We start from the raw sequence: 27,167 nt of genomic DNA, 5'->3' as shown, positions 1-27,167 counted from the left end.
ACTCAGGAAGCTTCAAAACTTGCAAACCTATCAGATGAAATATGTCTTGTCCTCTACATTGTCAATATTATTACACAAATGTAAATGACAGACGTACAAATATTTTTGTTTTTCACCACTTTTTTTGGATATTCAAAAAAAGAAACAAAAACAAACACTAAAAAAAACAAAAAATTACGGAGACTTGCATGTCTCACTTCACATATTAGAAGCTTTTGAATGTTGAAGACTGAAAGCTTTGTTATCTTTCTAAAAGGGAGCAAGATGAGCCCTCTGTGTCACACTGAGTCAAGTCCCTGACCCTCCACAGCATAAAAGCTATTGACAGTTTTAGAGTTGTGGATTCGGAGACACTCTTTGTCTGAAAATCTTCCTCATTTGCGTGCACAGTTGACATGTTCGAATGCAGTGAAACGTCGCTTTGCTCTCACTGTTTCCTTTTTTACTCCTGCACGCTCTTTCTTTATTCCTGTAGCATGCCACATCACATCTGCTGTCTGAAAGAGACTAAGACTGATGTCTGGACCTCTAGGATTTTTTTGATGCACATCTTTGCAAGGGGAAAGCTTTGCAGAGGCAATGAAAGAGTGCTGTTCTGAATCAATTGATACTTCATGATGTTTGTTTACTTGTGTGTCTCCTCTATTCAGAAGGAAGACAGCAGCAGAGCTCACAGACAGCTGTGTCCTTATTGATTTGTTCCTGTGAGGCAGACGTTCAGTACTCAGAAGGAAAACATCTGAACAAGGATTTACACAGGTCAGTTTGTAGCTGAAAATCTTCAATGAATCTTCTATTTGTGTAAATGGGTTGCAGATATACACTATACGTCCAATTTAAGGTTCAATAATATATAAGGTTCACTATTATAATCTCCATAGAAAAGCATTGCTAATGGAATGGGATGATAACGAGCAGCCACAGTAACCCAGAATTGAGCATCAGTTAGAGGGGTATGTAGCCCTCCAGAATTGGGTTGTGGAGCAGGAATGCTTTGGAATGCTAGCGCACCATCCAAAAATTTTGGGATGAGTTGGAGTGGTTGTGATCCAGACCTAATCATCCAACACCAGGACCTGATCTCATTAATGCTCTTTTGGCTGAATGCAATCAAATCCTCACAACAATGCTTCATCTAGTTTTAAGTTTTCTAAGAATTGAGACTGTTACTGTAGCATACGAGGTGCAACAATTCATTAACAATAAAACAATAAAAATGATGTGCAATAACACCCTTGATTTCAAAAGAACTGCAAAGTTTTGGATATATACTGCATGTGCTGCAATTATTGCAAACTTTTGCAGAAGAAGAACATGCAAGAAGATGCGTGTATGTTTTCCTATCAATCTATCAATTATAAATCATGTTCAGCTTCTTTAACTAATTAACCCCTTAAGCTGCAGTCTTACTCTCTTTTGAATCTAAAAAAGCACTCATACAGCATTCAACCTAATCTTTATCCAGCGCATCTGTAGCATGTGGTGGTTTCCCAAAAGTGATTTTGATGTACTGTATTCTATTCAGTGGCTACTTTAATAATTACACTATTATAATTACTATGAAAGTAAGTAATTTAGGCATACATTACTGTAAAGAATTGAAATGACAATGCTCCATACACATCCTGGCAGTTTAGGGGTTACAAAGTAGTAGTACTGTTAGTATAAGATTCCACAGGGTGAATTTAAGGAATTAAAACTAATTGGTCACCAGGTCAGAAGAGCATGAACAGTTTTGCTTGGATCAGTTCAAGGCACACGTCAAAAGCAGGTTAAAAACTCTAGCGTTGTATAAATAAGAGTGTTCGAGAGTCAGTTAAGCTAGGATTGGAAGAGAAGGAAAAACAAAAAGATCCTTTGTAAAACAGCTGTTCGGACAAGGACCAAGACCCAGAGTGAAAAACGGGACGCTACCTTGAACTCTGGTTTTAACTGGCCGCTCGATACAGTAAATGGAATTAATAAGTGAATGAGCGAGTTCTTCTGACAATATCACGAGGAGAGTTTTTCTGCTGAATCCCACTTTGAGTGGAACCAGATGCAGATAGCATTGTGTGATGAGAGGAGATTTATGTCACCCCACCAGAGGGGCCTAACTGTTTTCAGGTGGATTTGACCCTGTTTCAGTCCCATTATTCATCATTATTTATGTTCAGAACATTTGTCAGAAGCACCCACATAGTACATACACATATAGCTAAGCACCCACTGCTCTTCTGCTACTAAGTTCGTTTTCCCACATGAACCCAGATGGGAAAAGTAACGGTCACTAGAGAAAGCCAGGCCACGAGCTGATCTGCACATACTAAGTCGCTTTTATTAATACAGAACTGCATGCTACAGAGACTGTACAGCATAAACATTTATTCATTACAAAAACATGGTTTGGGAACCATTTCAAATAATGGAAAACAAAAGAAAAGAAAACAAAAAAAACAAACAAACAAAAAAAATCAAAACAAAGCAAACAAAAATAAAAGCTAAGAGCGTAAAACAGAACAGGAACATCACAGCCGTTAAGGAAACATTCAAACTATTCATCATTAGCATCTTAATAAACCAGAGAAGAAATCGACGGCTTACAGTCGCGTCATGTCAACTACAATGGCACCGAATGGATGATTCTCTTGTAGCTTTTTTACAGCTTCTTGCAACATCAACATGCCTATTTTTTCTATCTACCTATATGTAGTAGTGTACTTAAAAGTGGCAGTTTGTGTATTTTTTTGTTATTTAATAGTTTTTTTATGAACCTCCTAATATACATAATTTGGCCCTTGAGGGTTTATACAGTATGACGTCCGTCTTTTTATTAAGTTTAAATTTTAATATTTGACAATCTGCTACCAAACACATTTGTTATAGCAACATTTATACTACATACATAGCAATCTATGTAACGTCACAGCAAAGTATGGTTGAAAAAGAAAAAACAAACAATTGACAACGAAAGCCTACAGCGTAATAAGAGGGGGAGTGAAAATTATCACAAATTTTGGCACGGAAAAAATCTGTACACAATTCTACAGTCCGGTGGAGATGAGACTGTGCAATAAAAAAGACGGGCTTTAGACGAGATCCAACTACTAAAGACATGGTACCCACTGTCCCCATTTCAAGTTTTCTTTTCTTCTATTGTAAAATGGCTTATAGATATGCTTCTAGAAATTAAGTTGTGCATACATCTGTTTTGGAGAATCTACACTGTTTTGGTGGAATCCTGGTCTTCAGCAAAACAAACGTATGTTAAAACAATAAAACAATTTAACTTCAAAACCTCCTTGTAAAAATGGATCATTTATATATATATTTATATAAGTTGCTTACATTAAAAAAAGAATATTTGTACAATGTATTAAGAAAAAGAAAATATTCCGAAAAGGGACAACATACAGGATACGACAAGCAATCTCTAAAGCAATAAATACTACTGGTCCTAGCGTTGTGACATTTTGTATTGAATACCCCAATCCCTAAACCCCACCCCATCTCAAAACAGTTCCTCCAAAGTGAGTCTAGTCAACCCAACCCAACTCAAGCCCACTCCCAAGGTAAACAACGACAAAAATTAAAAATAAAATAGACAACGCAATGGAACAATGCATATTAACACAGTAACCCCCCCCCAAATATTTCTGTACATTTAAACAAGAACAAGTAACATCACAATTAAAGTTGTTCCTCAGTCGTAGAAGTGTCTCCACGGTCCTCATGCCCTCCGTGTTTTGAACAGGTGTAAAATGATTGGTTCGCAAGCTCGTATTTAATACAAATAATGAAGTAGAACCAATTCTTAAGAAAAGGGCTCGCTGAATCCTCACTTAACCTACTTTTATATCTGTCTTTGAACAGGTCTGTGTCAAACTACATAACAATTATGGATTTTTCTGTTGTACAGTTGAACACAGTTAAGAAAAAAAACAAAACAAAACAAAAAAAAAAGTCTTAAAAATTTTGGCAGATTCACAAAGCCATACTCTACAACTCATTGTACTTTATTATCAATATTATAATTATAATAATTTCTTTTATTTTAGATAATGACAGGTCAAATATTGACCAATGAACTTTGATAAAAGAATTAACTAATTTCCAAAGCCATATGGCACAGAAAAAAAAGAAACAGAAACGGAAAGAGGAAGAAGAGAACATAAAAAAACATAAGAGGCAGCAGACAGACAAGAGGAGTCAAAAGCCGGTAAAGCAAAGCTAGTCTAGCCTAGTCTATTGACTTGGTTACGAGCGAAAGTGGTTGCGTCGGGGCAGAGCTGGGCAGCAGAGAATGGGAATGACACGCTGATGCAGGCCGAGAGGAGGCGGAGCCTGAAGGGCGGGAGGACGACGACGACGACGACACGTCTGAAGGGTCCAAGGAGCCGTTGTGGGCGGAGCCGGGCGTTTTGCCTGCCCCTGAGTTGTCCAGCAGAGCTAAGGGCGGAGGCATGGTGAGGTGTTGGTGTGGGTGGTGCGAGGACGAGACCAGGGGGGCCGGTTTCATAGTCAGTGATAGAGGTTGCATTTGTTCAGTCTGTGGTTTGGACTCTTTCGAGGGCGGGGAGGTGGTGACCATGGAAGGGGAGGATGGGGGGGACTCTAGTAAGCTTCCATCCGAAGAAGGAGGACTGGCACAGCTGCCTTCACCTTGAATGTAGCGAATGCACTTCTTTTTTCTCCTGCAAACAGAGAGCAGCCTTGTTTTAAACTCCTACGTAATCTCAGCAGTGTTTTCTAACTTGCCGAGAGGCTTGTTTTACTGGAGCCTTAGCACCCATTTAAATGCACATTTCCAGCACCACCAAAGTTCTGCATATATGTATGTGTCCACCGGCAATATTCAGTGCGTAAAATCGACAGCACTTCAGCATGACTGAACATTTTCAGATATCGATTCATAACCTTGGGTAAGATAGTGCATCTAATTGGATGCTATTGCTTTCTGAGAACGCCAATACAAACAGATGAGCACCTGAGCACTTTTTGCTCTCTGCCACTGACTCCCTCTCACCTTCCATCCCATTACCGTGCATGCAGAGGAGGCGGGAGAAAGGGGAGGACATGGAGGAGAGACAGATGAACAGATACACAGATGCCAGACAAGAAGACAGTTAGAGGAGCATGGGGAAAGTGATGACGAGAGGCGGAGGGAGGAAGAGTAACCGCCTCCGAGGCTCGGAGGGACACAGTCAAAGAGGTGAGCACTATATATCCGCCTTTGTTTTCTCCTAGCAAGATAACAGAACGAGCTCTAAACAAAAGAACTCCACCTCGGCGCGGCAAACCGCAAGGGAACCCATCCGGTTTACACATCAGCTTGAATTATTACACTCCTCTCTTTTGCTTCCTTTTTTCATGTCTCTTTCCTGCTTTTTTCTGCACGTTCCTTGGGGGGGAGTTCAGATGGAGAGGTAAGAGGTTAGAGGAGATGCGCTACTCTCAGCCTGCCCCTAAGACATGTGTGTGAGCGCTGTGCACAGAGGTCGCAGCGCCATGTTTGCATTTCTGCTCGGGTCAGGACCCTCCCTCGTCTGCTACGCCTACGGCCAGCCATCCCAGCCAGCCACACGGGCAAAAGCTCACCAAGCGCCCAGCCAGTATGCCGAGAGGGGCGGGCGAGGGAGCGCAAGAGATAGAGTGAGATATTGAGTGAGAGTGTGAGAGAGCGAGTGAGCCAGCGAGAGAGAGAGAGACAGAAGTACAGAGTGAGAGAATTCCATGTCTCCAAGGTGACTGGATACATACCCTGTTTTGAATCAGGAGGAGAGAAAAAGAGAGAAACCAGAAAGAGAGAGAGAGAGGGATGGAAAAAGAGAAAGAGCGAAAGCCTCAGTGTACCTTGCCCTAGCCTGACCTGACCACCCCCCACACCCACTTTGCCAAAAAATACAACAAAAATCGTAAAATAAAAATCCTGCCTAAAGGCCAAGTTAAGCTATTCAGCTTCCACTACTACAGGACTGTAAGGCAGAGATAGAAAAACAAACAGTGGGTATGTGAAGAGAAAGACAGGGGGAACTATGGAGCAATGAAACATGGAGTTCAGTGAATGGAACTGTAACCCTTTTTATTATTAGCCATTATAAATCCTATTCAAATCCAGGTAAGGATTGTTTCCTAAGTTATACCCCTGCCTGGTCTGATGCAGGTATAGGTTTGAGACAAAAGTGCAAGAGAGAGAGAGAGGCAGAAGGACAAGGACAGAGATACAGACTGTCTGGCGGACATATTTAAGAGGCACAGGGATGAAAGGAAATGGTCAGAGTTGACGAAGGAAGCAGACATTTTGATCCAGACACATACCCTGTTTAGGCAAAGAGCATGCAGAACTGAAGACATGCATTGACCTGTACAGGGCCATGAAGAAGCACAATGGTAATCAAAGATGGGTGACCAGACACTTACAAGAAAGGACAGATCTCTTAATGGCAGGCTTCATCTTGCCGACTGTAGGAGTAGCATAGTTTGGGAGTATTCTACCATTTGAAAACGCTTCCCTTTGCAACATTCTGATGCACTCTGTGCACGGCCTGGACATGCTCTGTAGAGCAGCTTGGGCTAGCTCTGCCCTAACTGCCTGTCAAAAGGCCGCAAATAAGCTAATATCCATTTTTTAAGATCCCTATTGATTCTAAGTATCTTCCCGTGTTCTTTATTGATTTCTGCATCTCTGGGGGAATTACGCCAGATGCATCTTTCAGGAAACGAAGCTGAGCAGGGTCTTTTAACCTCCCAGCTCCCTAAATAAGGGCACAATTACTACCGCTTCTCCCACAGCATCCAGAAACACCCAGACCTTTCCTCTGAATGTTTAGAGAGCTCTGTGTAAGGATATGTGCTCTCTAACTAGGCTGCTACACTCTGAAGAACATAACTGCTTAAAGGGTAAAGTTATATAGTGGTTGGTGATTTATGTCTTACAGCAGTGTGGAATGAGCTCTGAATCAATGGATCATACATAAGGATCTTAAAGTGGACTAAAAGAAAGATGATGGAAATGGGTTGCACATAGCATACAGTAGTATGACACAACAGAACAGGACAAAGTCTGGTGTCTGTGACGAGGGCAGGGGGTGGAGAGAGCACAAGTGTGACACAGAGAAGGGTATTACTTAGCAGAAACAAATACCTACCATCAACATATTCCCAATTCAAAGACTGCTTGTGTTAGAACAGAAAGACAAGAGGTTGGGACTGAGTAAAGGATTATCAGAAAGGGAGGGGGGGTGAGGAGTGAGGGCAAGAGGCTACATCACAACAACGTTTATATAGTAGGCCAATTAAGACTGTTATGTAAGCAGAGGTAAACCACAGGGCAGAAAATGGATCATTTAATGGACTTCAATGGATAACTGGTGCTTTGAATGAGTAAATGCTAGTGCTTCAGTTCATATAGATGATTATTTTTATGTTTTGTAGAATGAATTTAGAATTGCATGAACCCAAAAGGGCTGCAAAGGATTCCTGTTCTTAATCTCTAATAGAAATCATGGAACCTGAACCATTTTCTTCCCTAGGACTTAGCTGCTCTATTACAGTCTGAGATATTTCAGTGAGTGAAGAGACAGATAACGGAAATCAACCAGTTTGATAGACATTTCAAGTGAAAAACAAGGCCAAAGTGATCAGAGGTCGGAAACATATTTTAGAGCAGTGAGAAGAAGAATTTAATCTTCATCTTTTTTTAACCCTTAATTATGATCTATGTCCTCCCAAGAGTGGCACTGGGAATATACCTGCAGGGTTTGCACCATAAACCCAGCTGGTCAAGCCCGAACAAGGCACGACACTTCTTAGGGGTATTTGCATCTGTTAGCCAAAAAGGTAGATACAAGAACACAAGAAGGAAAAGAAAAAAAAGAACAAAAAAATGGACATGTCATTTGGACAAACAAGGCAAGTAACTAGAGCGTAAGTTTCAGCTGTGGACACTGGCATTACCTCCCGAACACTTACCAGTGGATGCCAATCCCACCCCCTCTCAGCCACTTCCCCTTCAAATCTGATCCTTTTATTTGTACTGAGAGGTCATACTGGGGTGAAGAGCGCTGTACGTTCAAAAAACAAACATGCGCTGCTCCAATCCATGACAGAATTGGCTGCTTGAATGGATTATAAAACTGAGGCCCAGCTCTATGAACCCAGTTCAGTTCTTTGATTATGCCATTGCATGTGCATGCACACTCAGTTCACATCCAAAACACAGTCATACAGCGTTTGCAGCTCAATAAAGCACAAGTTCCCCATGTGGCGGAAGCAGCTGATTGGTACAGTAAGGGGTGGCATGGAGAGAGAGAGAGAGAGAGAAAGAGACACAAAGAGGAAGAGAGCAGAGGGAGGAATTGCCAGTGTAAGAGATCCCCAGCTGTTACCTGCTCTAGCATACCTGCCAGCACACACCAGATACACACCTGCACGGGCCACACCAGTTATTCTGCTGATCGAGCCCAAAGCGTGCACGACACTTCTTAGGGGCACTCAGGTCTGACCCGATGAAGTGGGAGGAAGCCAGCAGAGGGAAGGAGAAACGACAAAAAAAAAGTGTAGAGAGAGGGAGGGAAATTAAACAGAAACCAATGAATCTAAAATCACTCTGAATCATGGTATTTCATAATTGTTTCCCCCATAGACAGGTTTAAATTATGGCATTTAATTGTGCAGTATTCCTTTACATTAAGGACTGCTATTTAATGTTAGTGTTTCAGAAATTAGTAAAAGAGAGAAAAAAGAAAAGTCAAACCACAAGCAAATAAGTGTAAAAGCAAACAAATAAGAAATTTAAACCAAAAAGCAGCACGCACACAGGCATAAACTTGAGAAAAGGAGCCGAATAGCAGAAACTACAGATTAGAAGATAGTAGAGAAATAAGCATAAGTATAAGCTTTGTTAAAAGCAGCAGATATGGTTACACATCTGCTAAATAAGGCCTGCCATTATCTCTCTGTTCTACTTTGGAGGAAATGAGGGGACAAGGGACAGAAGCAGCAAAGTAGGAGTAATCAGGAGGCAGAGTGTTGGTTAGTTTCAGCCAGTGAAACGTTACAAAGCCAGAGTCTGCAGTGAACTCAGCTCGGGCCTGCGTTCATCCACCTCTCACACCAGCCCTCAGGAGGGTACGGGCAGGACAGACAGCAGAGGCGGGAGTTTGCGAGCGGGGCTGGAGGCAGGCCCCGAGCTTGAAGTCAGGCTGAACAGAGACAGGGCCGCCCCCGCTCTCATGCTGGAAATAGGCAGCTACTGAAGCCAGTACATTAAGGAGGTTTACCCTGATAACATCTCTGGTTATTTTCAGTGTTCTATGATTCTATTTGGAACAGTCTTTTCTATAAATATATACTGCAACTGGTGTTTTCCAAATGGGAGAGCTTTATCAGTACTGGACTCTTTAACATAGGAGCATCAAACCAGGACCAAAAGAAACATAACCATAATTGAATAAACATAGTAAGAGCAAAATAAAGTGAGAGTAGGAGCAAATCATAAGCGATTTCTTCTTAGAAAGAGAATTAAAAGAGCAAATGAATAAAAATAAAGAGCAAAAGAACATGTCAGGATATAGCTAGCATTATTCATGAAATAAATGTGTTAACTATACAATATACTGCACAAACATGGATAAATAAATGTGTAATAAACTAAAAAGAAGGGGAAGAAAAAGCAAGTTAGTAATTTAAGACTTAAAATGACATTAGCACCTGTAATCGGAGGGAGTGAAAGGCAAGGATTTGGAAAATATTCTCTGTGTTCTGAAAAAAAAGAACAGATAGAGAGGCCTTCAAAAGGGATTCCATGATGGGAAAAGATCGCAAATACATCATTACTGCGCATTTCTCCTTCACATCTCACAATATAGATTAGAATCAGAAGACCAAAATAAAGAAAAAATGTCAAGATGAATAAATAAAAGAACCAGCAAACCTCCTTAATTTAAAGATATGGGTGACCTTCATACATTTTCATTACATATAAATCTAAAGCATGCAGCAGGCACAGCCCAAAGTTAAAACCAAACAGGACAAACATGAAGCACAGTCCACTGGCATGACACAGGCATGGCAAAACGGTCAGTGCTGGCACAGGACCAGCTCTCAGCAGCTTGATTAACTCACACTCATTCTCAAAACACACATCTCACAGTATGCTAAATGCTAGGGGGGTTGTGGGCTGGGCCAGGAGGGACTGGGAGGAGGGGGTGCGGCTGATGGGGAAACTGGGGGGGGGGTTCATGCATATTCAATGTTATTAGTGCTCAACATAGGGCTTGGGTGGGGGATAACAAGCAGTCTAACGTGTAAATATTGCATTGGGTAGCATAACTATATACAAAATGAGGCAGGCACAAAAAGGGATGAAGAGGAAAAAAAGCTGGACTTTTATCTTTGAGATGTCACCCTTGTGACAGATGATGGATCTGCTCTAATATGAGACATAATTGCAGCTCACTTACCATTGCCCTCTGCTTGCTGCTTTTCCCTTTTTCTCTTCTTCTTTTTCCCCTGTTGGTTAGCCGCCAAAAAAAAAGAAAGACAGGAACCTTAGTTATTATATTGCAGAAAAGGGCCGAGACATGAAATGAACAAGAGAGACCCGTGTTTTTTACTCATTCATTTATTCATGCTGGAGCCTGAAGGATTGAACTGCCACTGCAGGCCAGAGCAGAACTTTCCCTTTCTCTCCAGTATTCTTCTCTCTGTTTCTCTGTGTTTATTCCTTTGTTTCGAGCTACTCCTTAGTTTTTCCCTCTGTTGTGAAACGATTTAAGGCTCTCGAGGTTTCTTTGAAAGACTGTGATTACTGCAGGGAGAGTTGAGAGAGGATGAGAGCGCTCCTCTCGTCTGCTTGTATCTAAGCCCTTACATGCTTACAGAAAAGCATTGCCTCCTTATGGCCTGAGCTCTGCAAGACACATGAGTGGCTACTAACCGGGTCAAGCTGCTGTACCTGAGCATCTATTTGATAATTATCTTCTTTTGAGGTTGAATTTCATTGAAATAAAACTGCTCTCTTTTTCAACTGGTCTTTTCTTTTTGCCTTGGGAGTCATCAGACTGCAGTAGTAGTGACAGGTTGGGGCGGAGGGCGATTTGTCGGGCGTTCGGGACGAGCACGCGGATCTGTCTAGGCCATAAAACGGTGTGGTCATTCCCCATTCGGGGTGTCTCAGCGGTGGAGAGAGACGTTCTCTTTCATCAGAGCTGTGGGGCGTTTAGGCCCTGCGGTTATTTAATTACTCTGATCTGAGCTCGTCTTTCTTTTTTTAGGTGAAGCAGTGGAATACTAATGAAAGCAGCTCAGAACCTCAGTGCAGAATGGGGCTAAGCACATGTACAGCAGAGCAGAAGCTACACTGCTGCTGAGAGCATTAGAAGCCTGCCCTCACACTGCTGCAGCTCCACTGTAAGAGAATGTAAATGTGTGTCAGTTTGACTGTGGAAAATGAAATGACATGGTCTGAACTGCCAGAGCAAGAGTGAAAATATCCACTGGATTCCAGCATGAGCTGCACAGGTCTACACAGAGGTTTTGGAGAACATGCCCGATAATAAACAGCTTGCAGGTTTAACAGGAGTCCCATAAGCAACTCCCTAAATTTCTGAGAAGAAAAATGAGCGTTACATATTTAAAACTTAAAAACTTACATAGTTGTCACGTGCTGACCAGCCAGGGTAGAGCTGCATGTGTAGCTGTCGTTCTTTCCTGGCCAGCTCGTAGTATTTGGCCTGCTCCTCTCGAGACAACGCGTGCCACTGGACAAATTCAGACACGCATGCAAACAAACAGAGAAAAATACAAATAAAAATCTACTCCGTAGGTTTGAATTTTGTACTCCTGTGCTGTTGTGGCTTCGGTTAGGCTGCAGTTCCCTTTCTGCTAGTTTAATGACAACTCACTTACACATGATGGCATCACTGAGCAAGATTACATTTGAGTGCAAGTGGAAATGTACAGTTCTCTAAACAAGCCAGTGTCTCAGACGAAACTGACATTAATTCTCAGTACTTCACCACATACGACATTCTGCACTAAGTAAGATATAAATGTAAAAAGACTGTATGTGTGCATAGCCTGTGGCAGTCTCACCCTTCGGCCCAGGATTTGATTGATAGCTGCACTCTCTTTCAGCGTGCATTCTGCCACCACTTTGGCCCTCATCTCCTTCATGTACAGCATGAATGCGTTCAGAGGCTTCTTTATGTGCGGCTTTTTCTTTTCATCCTCCTTTTTGGGGTCCTGATGTTTCCTGGAATGGAAATGGAGGGGGGGGTCATTATGAAACAATGGCCTGAAAAGCAGGTCACTATGAGAAGTGTGAAGGGTTAAGTAAAGCTGTGGACTCACGAGCTGTTGAGCGTGCTGATGTCACTGTGAGAGGATTCCTGCTTGACGTTGGGTGTGACGATGGCAGGGTGAGGGATCCCCGTGGTGTGCAAACTGTGGTGGGGGGGCACCATGTGGGGAGGGAATCTGGAGGAGAGAAGACTGTGTAAATCGTCAGAGTGGACACGGGTGAAATGGGGCAGACAAACACACACAAAACAATGTTTAGGTTTATGCTGATCTAATAAACTCAGAGGGAACTGCAGATGACAAATGTTAAAATGTTTTAAAAAGACATTCTGAATATTTAGATATCAATATTTGTAACTGTCCTATTTTGGGATTTTTCTGATTTGTCATTTCTTTTAGGGATGCGGTGATATAAGAACTGGTAAACAAACACTTGAGCATGTCTGCCAGTGCCAATGTCAATAGAGAAACTTACATATGTAGCAATCAGAACTGTGTTGACCTGCATTAGCATTACAGATAAATGCAGTCATTTCTAGAGGCTTACATATGCAGCAAAATCTATTAAATGCAGGCATTTTTAGCCCAGCATCACTTACATATTCTGCTCTTCTGGAGTGCAATAAATCATCAAATATTGGTTAAATCTAAACATCTGCCCAATGCAGTTTTATTTTTTAAGCAATTATCTCCCAATACCGATATGATTCTGATATCACCATGTATCCCTAGTTTCTTTGCATTTCCACTGCCATTTGTCTGATTTAAAATGTTTTTTGCTCAAAGCTGGTCATTCTCCTTCCCCTCCGTCTGCTGCTACATAGCGAATTAATAAAACCAATTTCCCATGGCTATACTGATTGAAAAGATTATCTTTAATAAGATCTTAAAGACACATCATGCTGTCTCCCAACACAAAGTAATTAGCCTGAAGAAAGCCTAGATAAATTCCTGTGTGATAGTGTAGAAAGCAAGCGAATATTTGTGTGTGTGTGTGTGTGTGTGTGTGTGTGTGTGCGCATGAGTGCTATACACATAGCTGAGAATAGGAGTGGAAGATGATGAAAAAAGAGAAGGAATATTAAAAAAAGAAAGAAAGAAAGGGGAAAAAAAACAGCTCATTATCCGGCTGAGTCTGGCTGCATGGCTTGGAGCCAGAATATAATGATGAGCATAAACTCACAAGGAACAACTAGTTTCTGTTGGAGGCACTCTCTGGGGACTGTGTTTTTCCCCCAGTCTCTCCTCTCCACTCCTCTCTCCTCCCTTCATCCCTGACACATTTGTGTTTGCGCCATGTCATCTGCCCGCCCGCCTCTACTGAGGGGACCTGTGCAATAGCTGCAGCCCTGCAATCATTAGACCCCCCCTTTACCCCCTTCCCTGCATACTTGTTAAAATTTCCTCTGTTCCACCATCCAATTTTGCCCCCTCTCTCTTCCTGACTGTCCCAGTAGCCCCTGATCTCCCACTCCCCACCCCATCCTGTGCCGTTGCTGTTGCCATTGCCGTAGCAAGGCCTAGGTTATGGTTTAAACAAGACGGCCATCTCTTTGAAGCAGAGGGCATCATCCAGCTCATCAGCGCAGAGCAGAGACCGCCACCAATTTAGCCTAACAGAGAGAGAGAGGGAGAGAGATAGAGAGAGAAAGAGGGCCCCTGCAGGCTCAGACGTCTCAATCTTCTACCTCACCAGCCGCGTGTCAGCGAGTGCCATTTAATTGCCGATTGGAGCTGTGGCCCCCGTGCCTGTTTAATGTATAATGACCCTGCTGGTGTTACTCTCTCTCCTCCACCACCACCTCCTCCCCCAGAAGAAAACTAACGGTTCGGAGCGTAGGTGCAGATGGAGAAACATATCAAAGGGCAGGCACGGGCAAGGGGGCAGGGTGCCTACACTTCCTCCCCCTGCCACTCGGGACGGGTGATGGACCTGCTCGTCTTTCACCCCATTATCAAAATAATGTAGCTCATTTGCTGGATCCAAGTCCACTCTCTCCTCACCTTCTCAAATGTATTTTTCAGGAGGCTGCAGCAATATCTGGGTGCAGAATGGAGCGCTACATGGAGCCGTATGCGCTGAAGTGCATACTAAAGGCCAGCCTGTGAGCTGCTAAAGAGCGGATAATAGCTCTCACGGCCAAACGCAGGAAGGGGAGGCATAAACGGGTGGACGGCGCCCACTGGACATAACCCCCGAGGTCAGTGCTAACGCTGTGTGCAAGGAGGGCACAGCCTCATAAAGCAACAACTCTGTCTCTCTCTTTTCGTTCCTCTCTCTCCCTTTTCTCTCTCCCGTAACCCTTTGATGGGGGGGAAACAAACAATTAACGAAGACATCTCCTGGTGTTCATTATTTTTCCAGGAGGCAGGTGACACTGCAGCGTTTTGGTGTGTGTGTGTGTGTGTGTTTGTGTGTGAACGCTGCAGTTTTTGACACAAACATGCTAAAGCACCTTCCCTGCACACAGACAGGAGACCACCACCTATTAATCTATGCTAATTCAATTACAGATTATCAAAACACATTAGCTTTTCCCCAGCCTAGCTCCAATCCCCCTAGCCCCCATTCAACAGATTCAATTAGGCAGCACTGGAAATAGGATGATCACAATATAAAGGGCTCATTAGGGGGGAATTAGCTGTCACTTAAGCCCAGGTCCACTGGAGACTGGTGCAGAAGCAGCAGTGTCTGCAGGCATACACAGACACCTGGGTAAGGAGCTAGCAGAGCTCAGTCAGTCCTGGCAGGGCACAAAATTGCAGTCCTCTGGAGCCATTGCCCTACTGCTGCCCACACAACCCAGGACACGTGGGATATCAGGGCTGTCTGCATGGACCTCCAGGAGTGAATAGCTGCTGTAAAGGCCTGCAGGCTGCTCCGTACAGAGCTTTCTACTGTCATTCTAAACTAATATGATATGGCAGTATAATACTTTGGTGGACTGTCATCACACTCTTTGTGTGGTTGTGTGTGTGTGTGTGTGTGTGTGTGTGTGTGTGTTACAATTTGGAAGTTTCCGACAACAGTGATTATATATTCTCTAAGCCTTCAGCCTATAAGTGTTATAGCTAGGACTTGGACCATAAAGGTAAATATGAGGGGGAAAATGCCTCTAATAATATGATAATGCTAATTTCTGCTAGCACTCCTGTGGAATTCTAATGTATGTTAGCACTAGGCCAATACTAATTTGCATGAACAGAAGCTTGCACAAGATCATGTTTTATTGTAAGCTTATACAAGATCAGAACAAGTTCAAATATACTAATATATACTTCGCTGTGGTTGACAACCTTGTATCTGTTTTTTGTATTATTTTTCAGTTAATGACATGGTTTGAAAATACCCGTTACACTTTACATTGTGTGCAAATTTCATGATGAATGGGGCAAAAGAAATGGCCCAAAATGACTTGGGAAAATTTCTGGTTCCACTGACTTACATTAAAAATGTTTTTCCTGCTCCTGTAAAGTCATCACTTTGGAGATATTAGGTTTTGTTCCAACAACAGTGACTTGTATGTGTGTTTGAACTTGTATGTAGCAGTTTTACAGTGAGTCCTTAAAAAAGCTCTATACAGAGCTGCCTTTGCCTCACAAAATTGGCCCCAACCACTGAAAATCAAAATGTGATTGGTTGATTATTCTGTCACTTCCTAGTTATGTTAGCGTCGAATCTCACAATTAGGACTTCAGTTCAGCTCCTGAGGTCCTAACCAATAGGAGACAATGCTTGGCTGTATCTATCAAGATACCACAGGGTAAAAAAATCATCACTGAATAAGTTTCAGTTGGGTAAGTATTTAACCCTTTAGTTTCCTACAATTTTATTAAAATGACAAATATCAAATAAAACAAATAAATACAAATTACAGGAATATATATTTTTATGTCACTGTAAACCTTCTCTGATGTAAGGACAAAACTAGAAAGAGACTGGACATAGTAAAATTTACTGAATGTGTAAAGCTAGTAATGAGTTTTCTGTCACAGCTGTTGGCGGATGTGTGTTTTGAGCCAGAGAACTGGGAAAGTTAGGCTATTCTACACACTTTAACCTCAGGTCAGGCTTTATGGGACTTACACACACACCCTCTCCCCTCATTTCTCTCGCTCCCTTGCTCACACTTATCCATCAACGTCCTGTGGCTCTGCAGGGCCAGCTCTCTTGAGCTGCTTTTCTAATCACACTGCAATTAAACAGGAGTTTGTCGTTGTCTGGAGACAGAGCGGGCTTCTATAAACTATAAACCAGGCCTGACTCTCTTTCTGCCTTTCAGACTTCTCTTTTCATCATCATCCTCGTCATCATCATCATCATCATCACCGCTGAGCTGAGCGTGACATGCTGGAGGACGGAGGAGGTAGGAGGAGTGGGCAGAGGCAGCTGCCATATGGAACAGTTTGCCTTTTCCAGCTTCTCTTTTGTTTTTAAAAGATATTAAAAAACAAACCATAAGGAGATTTGTCATCTACAGTTAACCCCTCCTACTTCACACAACTCAAGCAGCTAAAAATCCCCAGGGAGCATTCATAGTGACGGTAAAAACAAACTCATTCTTTTTCTTTCTCTTTCTCTTACTCACAGACAGACACACATGCAGTATTACAAATGCTCCCTTGGGTGTGTTTGTGTCCAGATCTGGCCTCAACAAAGCTCTCGTCCAAAGTCAAAAAACAGGCAGTCCCCCAGCCTTTACTGCTTAGCAATGGACTCATTTACTTATTTATCGGGCAGCGCCAAAAAACAGCGCAGAAGACATTCACAATCCTATCTCATCCTCTACTGTTCAGCAGGGGTAAACGCTCTTCAGGGGCCTCATTATAAAATGATAACAATAATTAATATTTGAATAGAGAGTGAAGCACTAGGGACAGTCTTTTTGAACGCTGACGCATGAGCAGCCTCTCCTTAAGGGAAAGTTTATAGTGCGTTATTGACGTGCCCGTTACCCACACTAGTATTCTCCCCGTATGCGCTGTCCCAAGGCACAACTCACCTTGACATGGATGCGTTGACAGTGAGGGCAGTCGGGTAGGGATGTCTAAAACCTCCCGTTGTGATTGGGTAAACTGGTTGACCTTGCCTGGGAAAAGAAGAAAGGGATGGAGGTAAAGGAAGGGATGAAAAAAGAGGTGAAAAAACCCCACCTCTCACTCTCCATGCAGGCGGCTTTATTCTCATTTGATCAGAACAAAAATCTAGGGGATTGCAGAGCGCCGATCAAAGGGAAGCAAACTCTGAACAATTTGAATGCCACAAATCTGATAGGAATGGCTAATTAAATTTCATAACCCCGTGCTTGGTGTCGATGGAGGCCCCTCTCCCTGAGCTGGAACTAGGTGTTTTGTTGTGATAATTAAAGACGAAGCGCCAGGCCCTTTAATGGAGCCATCACGCTAATTGAGGTCTACACATCCAAAGACAAACAATAATGAATGTAAATTTATACCAAAATAAAGTGCAGAGAATCAAAGGGCCGCGGCTGTGCTCGGGGCCTCTCTCGGTATTTAGATCGCGGTGAGAAAACATTAAATTAACAGAGCTTAATTTGTAGCCTTTTGTCATATTAACAAGTGTTGACAAGAGTTACCAGGGGAGAGCCCCCGTGTGGAATTGTGGGTAAAATACTGGCAATCACAGTTCATTACTCTAATTGGACAATACAGAGACATGCAAAATAGCATTTGCCACAAAGAAGCAACTTAGGGTTTAGGGGAGGAAGAAAGCCACAGTGCGTTGCTGTGGGCCCCAGAGAATGTATTAACTGCATAGTAGGGTAAAACTAGACTTTGTGGTTTGCTCTGACCAAACACAAGTCTGCAAGAGAACCTTAACAGGCTACAGCAATGCTAAAATGAAACAAAATAGCTTCACAGTTACAAGGCTCTTCAAAGGGTCATAATCAAAATTGTCTTTTACTGATATGTTAATTCAGTACTGCAGACTACAACTAAATCACTACTGCTGTTTAGTGGTGCTGACAAGAAAAAAGCAGCAGAGTGCACATAACAAGAAGAAGTGAGGACAAGAAGACACAAAAAGAAGAATAAAATGGTTGTGCTTACTGTGGTACTAACCATCCTAGTGGATGGGGGATCTGGCCGACAGTGCCAGGCGACAGAGGGTAGTAGGGAGATATATCTGGAGGATGTGGAGGCCTTGGGATTCCTGCAGCAACATTTGAGATAAAAAGAGGGACAAAAAGAAGACGATTGTGAAAAAAAAAAAATTTGTCCGCTTGTCCTGGCATAGAAATCCCCATTATGAAGTTTGACTGCTGAAAACATACTTTGTGGAAGGTACAACTGAAGAGAGTCAACATCACAGGGAGGTGGGCAGACAGAGCGGGAGAAAGGGAGGAGAAGGGAAAAAAGACTGCGCTAAAACAAGAGTGCTGGCCTTGTTGCAGCATGCTATAGAACACATTTTTGATCAAAGCTTGTGGAGGCACCCAGAAAGCAGAGCACAGATGACAAGGGGGGAAACAGTACCCTGTCACATTTGTCTGTTGAATCAGAGGGTTAATTGTGTGATAATTGTGGTTTAGAAATGAGCACCACCTACGCTGTACTGTGTCAGAAAGGCTCAAAGATTAGCCGTGGAATTCAGGCCAAAGGCTGTGCTGTGCTAAGGTTCTTCCAGTCACTGTGCCATGCATTCTCAGAGAGATCCTGAGAGAGCCAGACAATTCTCTTAAAACAGCAGAACTCAGTCCAGAAGCCTGTCCGCTTGGGTATTCCCAAGTATTAGAAAGGCCCGTTTCATTAGAACATACTACTGATTTACCACTTTATGTACATCTACTGACACAAATATTGTGTTAGTTAAGGAAATGCACGGCAGCCCTGCCTAGCAGACATGGGCCAATCCAAGCATGCTAAACATCCATATGGTTCCATGACACAGAACGGTATCTGAAACAACTCTTAAGACTTAAAGAAGAAAAACCTAAGAACTGGATCTTGGCAAGGTTTTTGGAAACTTTAACCATTTAACCATTGGTAAACGTTAATGTAAGAATAGATTATATAATTTAATTCTAGACATTTTACTGCTGTTGTAACAAACAAAATTACCTGCCAACAGAATAAGACAAATTTTCTACATAAAATTACTTAAAACCAGTAAGAAAAATCTAGAAGTGGAGTAGTTATAAGATTGTCATACAATAATCTCATGTAAGATGCCTTCACTTGCCAAGATATTATTTTTTACAAAGTTGCTGAGGAGAATGACTGGTGTTTTTGTCTATGTTCTGCCTGAATGTCCACTGATCTAGCTAACATTTGATATCTTTAGCTCTGTTCCCTATACATAATAATACTCTTTTTTAAACCGGTGACTTCTAAATTACTTGTAACCTGTCATATATATATATATATATATATATATATATATATATATATATATATATATATATATGTGTGTGTGTGTGTGTGTGTGTGTGTGTGTGTGTGTGTGTGCGTGTGTATATAATATATATCTCCTTCCTGCCCAATTCTCCAAACCTCCAAAGGTCTTTTCCAAGGGTTTCCAAAATATTTTTGCACAAAATAATTATATATGACTGCTTCTGCTTGAAGAACTGAATGTATTCACGCAATTATACTATGTATTCAGAGTTAATATTTGCTTGCAAATGAAGTCATTCTAAAACACAAGCTTTAGAGCAGCCTGCAATGAAATCTATTCTAAAAGCTAACATTTCACAACTGTCACCTGAATTCATGTGTTTAAAATGTTTATAAGCACCCTGAATAAGGTTAACTTTTGTTTTTGCTCTGCAAGGCTAAGTAGTAAGGAAGACTTCAGCAGCACTACAACACAGTCTCCACAAGTATGGGTCCTAATACAGCTCATTAATTAATTAAATGCTAAACTCAATTAAGCAGCCCCATTAAGCACCACATTTAACAGCCTCTGAATCCTTATTGGCCCTTTGTGATGAGGATCATCATAAGAGCACTGTTACCCCAAACACAGCAGAAAGACTTGGGTATGACTCCAAAAAGAGAGCTCTGACAACCTGCTGGCTTTGTTGCAGCACATAATAGAAAGAAATGCTTTTTGGTACTGGAGATTTAATGCTGTGTTAATACATAGAACTGACACTGACTGATTGTTCAAAATAATTTATCTTGGTCAGAGTCGAGCAGTGGATGAAGAGTCTGACAGGAGAAGCTTCAAACTGATTCTGTGATAAACCTCAGCACACTGTGGACTCATACAAGTGAAAATAGACTCTTCTTTGTCCAATCAGAGAAAGTATGGAGGAAGTAAAAGCAGCCTTTGCTCTTTTCTGCCCAACTGTAAGGGCCCTGGTCAGCAGATACTACACTGCATATTCACCACTGCAAGAGAGACTTCACTATTTTATATAATTAAATTTAACTATTGATACAATGCCTTTTATCTAATAGTACCACAAAAACTAAAAAAAAAATAGTATTGTAGTAATTAGGACTAGGCAATGTGTCCACACTGTTTACAAGCACTGTTCAGGTACATTTTTTGTTAATCAAATTACAATGATAAATGTACCCCCCAAGGTACAACAGTGTTTTTAAGAGACGAGGTCTGTGAAGTCAATACAGCTTAGAAAATAAAATATAAAAAGAAAATATCATTTCAATAGGTTATAGTACAATTATGTTCCCTGATTAAAGGTACTGAAATTTACCCATATGGGGACCACCCCAGTGACAAGAGGGATACTGCCCCTGGGGCAGTTTAGTACCTTTCTTTCTGACAGTGTATGTCACAGTACTTATGCTTTTCTGAGCATATCATGGATGTTATCAGCATTTCTGAAACACTGACCAAATTTGTGTTTTATTACAGAGAAAGCAAAATTAGTCCTGTTTAACTGGATTCAGTGCAGTACAGTATGTGAAATCTTGAATAATATTAACAGTATTTTTCAAATGTTGAGCTACTGGTTCTTTTTCATGTGGTCCAATTGATCAGATGTCAGAAAAACACATAGAGGCATATTGTATATCGTAAGCATTTCTTTATGTATGCCGATATTGAATTTTTGCCATATCACCGACCCTCAGGCTAGCAGCAATTTACACCCATTGCACAAATACTGGCATACCAGTACAGATGACATTCAAAATACTAGTGTGACTGTTCTCCTACCTGTTTTGGGGTCCACGTCTGTCTGTAGGTGTGGAGGAGGGTTCCCAGGCGTAAAGTGTTCATTGCTGTAGGTGATCAGAGGCGTAAGTGGGTGCACATGGTGAGGGTGCTGTACCACGGGGACCTTATTAGACTAGAGAAAGAGAGAGAGAGAGAGAGAGAGAGAAAGAAAGAGAGAGAATGTTTATGTCTCTTAGGGTTCAGGCAGATAATCAAGGTGCCTACACTTGAGCCACACATTTGTCAAGATCCAACAAAATGCTGTGCTATCAAATTATCAAGCCCTTCAACCGCAGGCCTATTTTCAGATTAGTGTGGTTTGTAATTAAAAACACCCGTGCCGAGGTGCTGTGCCACAGGACAGAGATCGAAGCAGTCATCTGACACTGACAACAGCCCTTGTGGCTGCTGTTACACTACACACTCCTCTAACCCCCTGATTCTGCCCAGAGCTATCATCACAAGCACAATCAGAGAAACCACCTAATAAACAAAATGTCAAGCAATCCAAACACACTTCAGCAGCAGCAGCCCACGGCCTCCTGCCTCTCTCGTCCTTTCTTTCTCAGCTTCCCCCTTTCCTTTGGCTCCTGTTCGCTGCCCCCCTCCCGCCCACGCTCCCCCTTCTCGTCTTCCTCCTGGGCCTGTTTTTGGGGTGGGTTTGCATTATAAAACATGGGGAGGGTCGAGAAAATCTATTTCTGCGTCGTGGCCAAATTGGTTTTAGCTATGTAATCTGCTCTTTGTGCTCCTAAGTGGCACAGGCCCCGTTTTCAATTACCCAAGATTACAGCTGAGCGAAGGGGTGCTGAAGCATAGCCTGGCATTAGTGGATTCCCAGCACACGCTACCTAACCAGATTATGGCCCTGCTGTAGATTAGACAGGCCCCACCGTGGCCCGGCCGTGGATTACAGTCTGCCTCCATTTCACCAACAATCCTTTTATTCAGGATGCCTTAGATAAAGTGCTGTGGAGCTAAGCTCTGTTGACTAGCAGGAAGTGGCCTGGAGGAGCAATATGGCGGCATTTGGAGCTAAGAGAGTTGCAGTTTGTGGTCCTGCTTCACAGAAGAGGAGGTCAATATGACAGTCACGATCTTTGTTATAAGCATGTTGTGGATATTGTCAGCATTTGTACACTGACCTATTGCATGTTTCATTACAAATAAAGTATAACTAGACCTGTTTACCTGGATTATGTGCAGCACAGTGTGTGAAATGGGGACTAAAAATCATTGTATTCATAGTTATTGGCAATATTTTGTAAATGTGGAACTACTGGGGCATTATTTGTCTATTCAAAGTTAGCAAGCCTCAGAAAAACTAACTATTGTGATGTGCATCGTGTATTGAGAAGTTGTGTTGAAGTATTTTAGATTTTTGCCATAATGCCTACATCAGTGGATGTTACTAGATTAATTTTAGCCAAAGTGTCCAATCATTTGTGTGCAGATAAGTATCTTGCCTTTGTTGGACAGTGAGTTACAGAAGTTCTCACAAATTAAACTTTGTTTCCAGACATTTCCAAAACAACATATATGAATATCAACAAAGCACATGAATGCATACACAAGTACACGAAACTCCCAAATGTGAGACAGGCCAGGGGTGTGTGGACGCTTCTGCTGACCTGCCCACATTCACGCATAGCATTCACATGCTTGATTGACAGCAGTGTGCCTGCTGTAGAGAGTTCAAGGGGACTGCCAGGGCAAGCAGAGACCAGTAGTTTCTCCTTTTACAACACACCCAATCAAATCCAGGCCCCAATGACACACAGTAAAGCCTGGTAAAGTGGGCTGTCACAAAGTACTTAAAAAAACACACAAAACAATGACGGTGAACATTTGTACAGGCTTTGTGAAAGCAGACACAAGCCATCCTTTTGTCAGGCCTAATCTATCTGAGTCACACCCCCCACATTTAGAGTGGAAGAGACCAGCCCCTGCATGTCCAAGGTTGACTGCAGCCCAGGCCTGAGCGGTTAAAGCATTCACCCAGGGCCCCTCAGCCAGAGTGAGAGGGAAGGAGGGGGGCGGAGAGAGGGGCCACACTAAGCACGGGATGGGGGGGGTTCCACTCCGCCATATTCCCAATGAAAGATTAATGAACTGAGCAGAGCTGCTGGGAGAAAGAAAAGGGCTCTGGGGACTCATTCAGGCCCCTGAGCACAGCCAGGGCTGGAGAGAGAGTTAGCACGAGAGCAGGGACAAGGAGGAAAAGGAAAAAGTGCAAGAGAAGCTGAAGAAAGAGAAAGAAAAGGAGAAAAAGAAAGAGAAGGAGAAAGAGTTGAGAACATTAAAATTGGAAATGGTAAGAAAAAAATATCATCATCAGAAAAAGAGATGGGGTGATGACAGCTGCCAAACACAGTTGACGAGTTGGCCATTGAGGCAGTAATGCACCCGTCTGGCCGCTAGCCCCCCATAACCTCCCCCTCCGCACCACACGCTAGCCCCCCATAACCTCCCCCTCCATAATGATGTGAAAGAATGTCGTCAATTCTCTCTGCGCTGAAAGGCTTTAGTAGCCATTTAAATGAGTTCTTTTGTCCAGGGCCTCTCCATTGAGAGACAGTTCCAAATGGCCGTCCACTGCGGCCACATTCACCCAGAGACAAGCCAAATGATTTACATCACAGTCACTGTGGGTCTAACAGTCCCCCTTTCAAACACCCTACAGCCCCACAAATAATAGGCAGCCATTCCGTTTATCTGCCTTCTGGGCATCGCTGCATGTGAGCTCTACTTGCTACAGTAACGCTCGCTCCACCAGTGCTGCACAGATTAGCAAGATCCCGAAAGGACAGCCGGGATGGAAGAGAGCGGAGAGAACTGGAAATACATTAACAAGAAAAAAAACTCTGGGGGTGAGGCCAAAGTTAAAGCATTTGTGGAGTTGTGTCAGCGTGTCAATATTCAGAAATTTGTTCCAAGTTATTTAACAGTTAACAGAAGGGCTGGGCGATGTGGTAAAAACATCATACTTGTAGACATTTTCATAGCATACAATGTTCATGACAATATTCAGTGTTTCTGAGGTTTGTTAAGTTGGAACTGACAAAACTGTATTCTTGGTTTCAGATACTGCACTAAATCCAATTAATCAGAACTAATTATGCTCTTTTTAATGATGCATGTAGTCATTCAGTGTTCTTTAAGCACACTGTGACAATTTATCATGGTAACCATTAACACTGTCATACTGCCCACCCCTACACTCTCAGGAAAAAAGACACTGAACTACCAATGCGGTGGTTCATATGTCTTCAGTACCTTAATTTAGGAAACATAATAGGTACCATAATCTGCTGCATACAATCTCTCCAGGCTTTTTATTTTTCTATTTTAAAATCGCAAAATCAAAGATGCACCTTTCTCCTGCAAAATTGAATGTAGTGTCCCTTAAAACGTTCATAAGGTACACAACTGGACCTTAAGACCACTGAACCTTTGTAACTTTGAAGGTACATTTACATTAACATTGTTTGTGCCTTTTTTTTCCCACAGTGGAGATAAAAGTACTTTCATGGAATGTGAACCTACTGAACTTAACTGAATACTAAATATAAATAATGCATCCATTCCTTGAAATATATATAAAATGCTTCCACTATTTGAAACGTAAATATTCCGTGACATTCCTTTTTTTTCCCTTTTAATCAACATCTGTTCCCAACAATACTGTCTCCAACAACCCCTCTTGCTGTCTTCCTCATACACGCACAAAAATAACTTGGCAAATGGATAATCACTTCTTTCATAATATACAATCAGATTCTCTAAACATTCTCTTCTCAAAAGTGCTATTCAACTCCATTAAGCCCAGAGTCTTCAGAAAATCCCCACTTTAAACATGGCACTATTGACCTCTCTGCTATTGTATGATGGCCTCAGACTGTTCCTCCAGACATGGCTAATTGTTTCTAGCGGTTGCGGGGAGTGAAGACCACCTACACACACTACATAGGCTGCTGCTGGACACAAACAACACGGCACCCGAACTGTCCTGTTTCAAAACAACAAACTGGAACTGTAGCGATTCAGCAAGATTCACACAGACTGGTGTTTGTGTGTGCTTGCACGCTGCACAAAGAAAAGAAAGAAAATATGGGGGCGTCTTATTTCTATTATGTGCAAAATAAATAAATAAATACATAAATAAATAAAAAATGTAGAGTGCCTTCTGTTCAATCTTTTGCCAATAACTCCTACAACTAGCATCACTACTAGGCAGATAAGAACATTAAAGATGAGTGCACTGGACAGTTTACAGAAAACCATTCAAAACTAAACAGTAGGCCATTTATTCAGCACAAATACATGCAATGAATGGTTAAAATGAGAAGGATCTCCACCAAATCCCCAAAGACTGAGACCTAACAAATAAAATAAAAGATATATTCTGACAAAAAATCACTTCTTTAGAGTGTGTGTCAGTAATTGTGTTTGACATTCACATAAGAATGTGCGAAAGTGCTTGGACCCCTTGCTGCTGGGCCTTGCCAAACCAATGCGACTGACAGTTTATGTTTGGGGTCGTGACCCCTAGTGGTGGTCTTACAAAAGGCCTGGCTGCTATAATGGAGAGTATGTAGAGAGGCCTGTTTGTCACACTCGCTTTACTGCTGCATCTGTAAAGCTCTGTCCCTCTCTCTCTCCCTCTCGCTCTCTATCTCACAGAAAATTGATATCTATTATGAGTAAGTGTGTCAGAGAAAGAGACCAAATAAACAAATATTTGTAATATTTTGCTCAAGTACCCTTGAAAATTGTTCTAATAAAAGCAAGTCATTTGGCTAAATAAAAAGGCTTAACTGAGTAAGGGCAGATTAGACACAGTTTGGATGTCAAAGGCGAGAGGGTGGCGTAGGAGTGGGCTGCTGCAGGATTTTTGAAGGACAGCGAGGTGGACAAAGCCGGACAGCCAGGAAAAGCTGTTGGCCTTGCATTTCCGCCCAGCGGCACCTCTCAATTTAAAGCCTAAATGTGAAGGTGGTGACCCTATGGCCCCCAGGGGGCCTTAGCGCTTCTCCACGTTTTATGTCATGATATGATGAGTTGTCAGTAGGGCCCGTGGGCCTTAATGAGCTGTGGTGAGGCTGTGGTTGGCGGGGGTGGGGGTGTGTGTGTGGGGGGTGGGGTGTTTAAGAGTGTGTGTGTGTGCGTGGGTGTGCGTGTGTGTGGGTGAGTGGTGGGGGGGATTGGGGCGGTGGTTGGTGTCTGACAGCGCAGTGATGGATAGGCGCGCTCTCAGGCCTACAAATTCCAGAGCTAGCAGGAAAAGCTGCCAGGGACCTGAACTCCACCTCTGAACGTGCCAGTGGCTCGCATCCAAGCACACACAGGGACACAATCTAGAAAACACACTCACACACGCAGAATATTTGTGTGTGAAGACTAAAGCCTAAGAGTCCCAAACATTCTTACCTGTAACTGCAGGAGGGAAGTACAGTAGAACACACCAAAACTGAGCTGAGATCACTGTTACTTCAGAACTGATATAACCCCCTCTGTACTCACCGAGCAAAATACCTTTGTCTCTGTCAGCTGACTGCAGACGTCAGTTTCAGTAAAATTATTTGTAAATCAACAAATTATACAGTCTTGTTAAAAGGATGCTAAATATTTATATATTATTTTTAAAATCTTTTTTCAATATGTAATTTCTAATGTTGACAAGTGGTTGGGATGCAACACCACAGAAACCACAAAAACCTCAATAGCAGCCACA

General features: G+C 42.3%; 1 protein-coding gene and 1 long non-coding RNA gene across 20 annotated transcripts in view; one reads left to right on the top strand and one right to left on the bottom strand.

The window, feature by feature from the left end:
* LOC119264986 overlaps positions 1-5,095 on the top strand; it is a 46,706-nt gene extending 41,611 nt beyond the window's left edge. Inside the window, exons 2-3 of the long non-coding RNA XR_005131312.1 lie at positions 651-759; positions 5,032-5,095. This is a non-coding gene — a long non-coding RNA (uncharacterized LOC119264986). The remainder of the gene's footprint in view (positions 1-650; positions 760-5,031) is intronic.
* Positions 2,298-27,167, bottom strand: part of tcf7l2 (transcription factor 7 like 2) — a 98,754-nt gene continuing 73,884 nt past the window's right edge. For 4 of the 19 annotated variants that reach the window (XM_037544088.1, XM_017696054.2, XM_017696056.2 and 1 more), the window contains 10 exons: positions 21,434-21,566; positions 18,355-18,457; positions 17,286-17,372; positions 12,334-12,459; positions 12,076-12,235; positions 11,634-11,741; positions 10,443-10,491; positions 9,691-9,741; positions 8,406-8,478; positions 2,298-4,673 (listed from right to left, as the gene is read on the bottom strand). In XM_037544088.1, the coding sequence (XP_037399985.1) occupies positions 4,220-4,673; positions 8,406-8,478; positions 9,691-9,741; positions 10,443-10,491; positions 11,634-11,741; positions 12,076-12,235; positions 12,334-12,459; positions 17,286-17,372; positions 18,355-18,457; positions 21,434-21,566 (1,344 nt within the window). In that variant the 3' untranslated portion in view covers positions 2,298-4,219. Of the gene's footprint in view, positions 4,674-7,126; positions 7,156-7,730; positions 7,804-8,405; positions 8,479-9,690; positions 9,742-10,442; positions 10,507-11,633; positions 11,742-12,075; positions 12,236-12,333; positions 12,475-17,285; positions 17,373-18,354; positions 18,458-21,433; positions 21,567-27,167 lie in introns of those variants that run through there. The other 15 variants (XM_017696043.2, XM_017696050.2, XM_017696055.2 and 12 more) reach the window with 12 other exon arrangements.

The sequence above is a fragment of the Pygocentrus nattereri genome, chromosome 13, assembly GCF_015220715.1.
Source record: "Pygocentrus nattereri isolate fPygNat1 chromosome 13, fPygNat1.pri, whole genome shotgun sequence".
Lineage (NCBI taxonomy): Eukaryota > Metazoa > Chordata > Actinopteri > Characiformes > Serrasalmidae > Pygocentrus > Pygocentrus nattereri.
The sequence above is the reverse complement of the archived record's forward strand: the minus strand, read 5'-3'. Positions and strand labels throughout refer to the sequence as shown.